General features: G+C 31.8%; 1 protein-coding gene across 1 annotated transcript in view; it reads right to left on the bottom strand.

Moving 5' to 3' along the window:
- The window catches only part of LOC111089879 (adenylate cyclase type 3-like), a gene marked incomplete at both ends in the record, with an annotated part of 29,324 nt that overhangs the window by 9,015 nt on the left and 14,206 nt on the right, over positions 1-6,103 (bottom strand). Inside the window, one exon of the mRNA XM_022403127.1 lies at positions 1,880-2,251. Coding sequence (XP_022258835.1) covers positions 1,880-2,251 — 372 coding nt within the window. The remainder of the gene's footprint in view (positions 1-1,879; positions 2,252-6,103) is intronic.

Raw genomic sequence — 6,103 nt, 5'->3', positions numbered from 1 at the left:
AATCAAGAAATGGCTTGTGTCACTGAAGTTCCTCAGAAATAATTTATACCAGAAATTATCAAACGAGCAGATACGCAATATTATTAAGTTATCTCAGACCTATGAGAAACAAACACACAAACAAAAAAGATCTTAGCTTAATGCCATAAACAACTGAATATTGTTTCGTTAACCACTGAATTATTGAGTATGTTTATACCGTTCACTACTAGTAGGCCTGACATATTGCATCAGAGTGTGCAATTTTCGGGTTTTATTGCATGTAACATCCAATTTAAAGAACTGGCCAAAAATGGGATGAAATCATTTTTTCTATGTAAAATACTTAGGGAACTCAAACAGTAATTAATGGGATTAATTGTAATATTGTTGTGTGTTATTAGAAACCATGTAATTAGCAAAGTAATAAACCCACAATAACTAAACTAGAAATTTAACAAACGTTTTAACATATGTCTGCCTGTTTATATGATAAGCATATTGTATAGCATATGGTTTTCAAACACACACACACATGTCTAAATTATTCATTATAACATTCAGTTCACTACCGAAAGGAAAATATGAATTTAAATATAAATTGATTCAATTTCAACGGGTGTATATTCAGAGCGATCGATATCTCAATCTGTTTTTGATTTCTACATAGTAGAAACCACTGTTAAAAACAAGGGGAATGATACTAGATTTTATCGCCATCTAGTGGACAACTAATAACGAAAAAAAGGCAGTAATGAAATGAGATGTACCAAGTGAAATAATTACATTTAATGGAGGTTCTGAAACGTCATTTATACGTTCTAGAAAAGGCTTGTTATGTTTGGTGTTTAAAGGTAATTACAATAACACCCATCATTAATTATCGATGATGTTTAGAAGTAATTACTTTAGCACCCATCCATTCTGAAACGTCATTTATACGTTCTAGAAAAGGCTTGTTATGTTTAGTGTTTAAAGGTAATTACAATGACACCCATCATTAATTATCGATGGTGTTTAGATGTTATTACGTTAACACCCATTATTAATTATCGATGGTGTTTAGAGGTAATAAATATAACACCCAGTATTGATTATCGATGGTGTTTAGAGGTAATGAATATAACACCCAGTATTGATTATCGATGGTGTTTAGAGGTAATGAATATAACACCCAGTATTGATTATCGATGGTGTTTAAAGGTAATTACAATAACACCCATCATTAATCATCGATGATGTTTAGAAGTAATTACTATAACACCCATCCATTCTGAAACGTCATTTATACGTTCTAGAAAAGGCTTGTTATGTTTGGTGTTTAAAGGTAATTACAATAACACCCATTATTAATTATCGATGGTGTTTGGAGGTAATTACTATAACACCCATCCATTCTGAAACGTCATTTATACGTTCTAGAAAAGGCTTGTTATGTTTGGTGTTTAAAGGTAATTACAATAACACCCATCATTAATTATCGATGGTGTTTAGAAGTAATTACTATAACACCCATCCATTCTGAAACGTCATTTATACGTTCTAGAAAAGGCTTGTTATGTTTGGTGTTTAAAGGTAATTACAATAACACCCATCATTAATTATCGATGGTGTTTGGAGGTAATTAGATAACGCCTACAATTAATTATCGATGATGTTTAGAAGTAATTACTATAACACCCATCCATAATTATTGATAGCTCAAGAAAAAAAAAACAGTTAAACCAATATAATGAATTATTTGCTATTTTAACTAGCTTGCAATCTAAAACTAAATTAGTTATCAATTCATCCAATCGAAAACAAGAACTTTCAATTCACTGATAAAAGTATTATAATTCACCGTTCACAGAAAGCATTATCAATAGCTTTTGGTTAAATAATTAAGAAGTTTTCCTACCATTTTGGGCAACAGATTCCTCTCCGACTGTGACTTCTGATGTGTTAGAGACGTAATTAGTAATTCAAAAACGGTTACTATGATTCCTGCTAAAACATGTTGGTATTTGTGAGGAAACGGTAGCATCACGTAAGTTGCTAAAAGGATATAATAGGTTGGTCGAATCCGGTGATTAACTTCTATTTCCGAGGTGACTAAATCATGTAAACTTTTCACATGCTCACTTCCAAGCATCACAAACACAAAGAAAGCCGCAACTGCAGTCCTAATGATTTCCTCCCGGAACCACATTTCCTTATACGCCAAAATATATGTTATCAGATGGGCCATGAGGGCAGCAAACCGTACAGATACTGGAAAAACGATGTCTTTCTGATATTGAAAAAACAGACAAAGAAAAAAATCTTCCATTGAAATCTAAACGGGACTCGACGTAATCTAAAGGTTATTCTATTTGGTGAATACTGAACTCGACGTAACATAAAGGTTATTCTATCTAGTGAATACTGAACATGACGTAATATAAAGGTTATTCTATCTGGTGAATACTGAACACGACGTAATATAAGGATTATTCTATCTAGTGAATACTGAACACGACGTAACATAAATGTTATTCTATCTAGTGAATACTGAACACGACGTAATATAAAGGTTATTCTATCTAGTGAATACTGAACACGACGTAATATAGAGATGATTTTAATTGGTAAACATGACAGAACAAAAAGTAATTATATTTAGAGAAATCTGAGCACTACATAATATAAAATATATTATATTTTGTGAAATATTAAATGAACGTAATATAGAGGTTACTCTACTAAAATCTGAACACGACATAATACAGAGCATATCATATTTAATTAAATGTGCACAAGACATAAAACATAAAGGTAATTGTACATATTAAAATATAATAAAATCAAAACTAGGCGTAATAGCGAACAGAATGCAACAAAACCTTGAGCAAATAATTTCCTCTTCTACCTATTTATTGAAATTCATGTAGTTTGATAATCGAGAGGCACTTGCTGAATGTATGAACTTTGGTTTACCCCGTATGGTTGCTTTCCATAGATATTTAATTTTTTAGAATAATGATAATGAAACTTTTCTCCCATTCTAAGTCTATGTCAAGATATGACGCGAGTTTCAATTCAGTAAATTTACATCGTTAAATTTATTATATTTTGAAAGCAATAACTGTGTGTTTTCTTAGGTGGCCTTAGTCTAAATAACACTAGTGATTTAATTGTTTTTTCTCTGTTAGAGTTAAATATTTATTGAACAGGCTTCCAAACCCAACCTGGAAATAATTTTCAGGCTAATTTACATAATAAGAATAAAATTATTTATTTGATTTTACCAATACACAGTACATGTGAAGATGAACTAACAACATTAGAAGTTAAATATCGATACGATTGGCTAACGATTTATGAAGTAACAACAATAGAAATTAAATATCGATACGATTGGCTAACGATTTATGAAGTAACAACAATAGAAATTAAATATCGATACGATTGGCTAACGATGTATGAAGTAACAACGAAAGAAATTAAATATCGATAGCATTGGCTAATGATTTATGTGACTAACAACTACAGAAATTAAATATCTAATGATTTATGTGACTAACAACGATAGAGACTAAATATCGATAGGATTAGCTAATGCTATATTAACAAGCAATGACACAAATTAAATATCGATACGATTGGCTAACGATTTATGAAGTAACAACGAAAGAAATTAAATATCGATATCATTGGCTAATGATTTATATGACTGAAACCAACAGAAGTTGAATATCGATAGGATTATCTAATGATTTTTGAACAAACAACGATAGAAACTAAATGTGTAAACAATTGGCTAGCGATTTATGATTTAACATGAACAACGACAGAAATTATATATCGATAGGAGTGGCTAATATCTTATGTGACTGATAACGATAAAGTTAAAGATAAATAGGATTTGCTAGCGATTTATGAACTAACTACGATAGAAAGTAAATAACTATCGAGAGAACTGGCTAATGATCTATGAACTAACTACGATAGAAAGTAAATAACTATCGAGAGAACTGGCTAATGATCTATGAACTAACTACGATAGAAAGTAAATAACTATCGAGAGAACTGGCTAATGATCTATGAACTAACTACGATAGAAAGTAAATAACTATCGAGAGAACGGGCTAATGATCTATGAACTAACTACGATAGAAAGTAAATAACTATCGAGAGAACCGGATAATGATTTACGAACTAACAGCGATAGAAGTTAAATTTCGATAGGAGTAACTAATGATTTATGAACCAACAATGATATAAATTATATATGGATAGGATTAGCTAACATTTTGTGTGACTAATAACGATAGAAATTAAACATCGATCAGAGTAGATGACGATTAATGAACTAACAATGATAGAATTTAAATATCCATAGGACTGGCTAATGATTTATGAACTAACACTAATAGAAATTAAATATCGACAAGATTGGCTAACGATTTATGAACAAACATGACATAAACTAAATATTGACAGAAGTAGCTAATGATCTATGAACTAAAAACGATAGAACTTAAATATCGACAGGATTGGCTAACGATTTATGAACAAACAGTGACATAAACTAAATATTGACAGAAGTAGCTAATGATCTATGAACTAAAAACGATAGAACTTAAATATCCACAGGATTAGAAAACGATTTATGAACTAACAATATTAGAAATTAAATGTCGACAGGATTGGCTAATGATATATGAACTAACACGATAGAAATTACATATCGCCAGAAGTGGCTAATGAGATATGAGCTAACACGATAGAAATTACATATCGCCAGAAGTGGCTAATGAGATATGAACTAAGATTGACAGAAATTACATATCGCCAGAAGTGGCTAATGATTTATGAACTAAGATTGACAGAAATTAAATGTCGACAGAAGTGGCTAATGATTTATGAACTAACATTGACAGAAATTAAATATTGATAGGATTGGCTAATATTTTATGTGACTAATAATGATAGAAATAAAATATCGGTAGGATTGGCTAGCGATGTATGAACTAATTACAATAGAAAGTAAATATCGACAGGGTTGACTAACGATGTATGAAATAACAACGATAGAAACTAAATCCCCATCCCACCAAACATGCTCGCCCTTCCAGCCATGGAGGCGTTATAATGTGACGGTAAATCCCACTATTCGTTGGTAAAAGATTAGCCCAAGAGTTGGCGGTGGATGGTGATGACTAGCTGACTCCTTCTAGGAGTAAGTAATAATTTATGAACTAACAACGATAGAAACGAAATATCGACAGGATTGGCTAATAATCTATGTGACTAAGAACAACAGAAATTAAATATCGATAGGACTGGCTAATACTATATGAACTATTAATGAGAGAAATTATATATCGACTGGATTGGCCAACTATTTGTGAACTATATATATGATTTGATATATGAACTAACAACGATACAAATTAGATATCACTCTGAATATTCACAGCAACACAAATTGATTCTGTAAACTGACCCTCTATTACTCCAAATTCACTAAACTTGCAATGGTAAATCATCTTCTGACGCTTTATTTGAGACTTTAACGGGAAAATGTTTGAGCTTACCAATTTTGGTGACAATTAAAAAAAAAGGTCACTTGAAACTAAGATAGTATCTGAACTATTTTGAAATATGTCACTAGGGGCATTTGACCATTTCTCATAAGAATTTAGATCTTCCAGATTATTCAGAAAGGAACCAGAAGTGTTGGCAGATCCAAGAAGAAGAGAGATTACAGCAGTGGCAACTAGAACAAGAAAGGAAACAGGAAGAAAGTATCCAACAGTTGCAGGAAAGTCAGCAGCAACTACAGGAAAATCAACAACAGTGGCAAGAAGTACAAATGGAAAATATTAGTAAATTTAAAAGCAAATTAGATACATTAAAGGATGAGTTATTGTCTTTTACACAAGGAGGATACATTAACCATCGAATTAATCAGCCCCAGACAATGGCAAGCCCCTTCCAGAGCCCGCAGCTAAACCCTAATGCAGACATCTTCAGTCCTGTGAGAATTCACATCCCAGATATGAATGTCAGTACTAGGAGTGATCGAGTATGAAGGAAGCCACAGGAATACGATGGGAAGCATATAGAGCATAATTTGAGCTACTGGCAGAGATGAACG

The sequence above is a fragment of the Limulus polyphemus genome, unplaced genomic scaffold, assembly GCF_000517525.1.
Source record: "Limulus polyphemus unplaced genomic scaffold, Limulus_polyphemus-2.1.2 Scaffold7729, whole genome shotgun sequence".
NCBI classification, from domain to species: Eukaryota; Metazoa; Arthropoda; class Merostomata; order Xiphosura; family Limulidae; genus Limulus; species Limulus polyphemus.
This window is presented reverse-complemented; position numbering and strand designations above follow the sequence as displayed.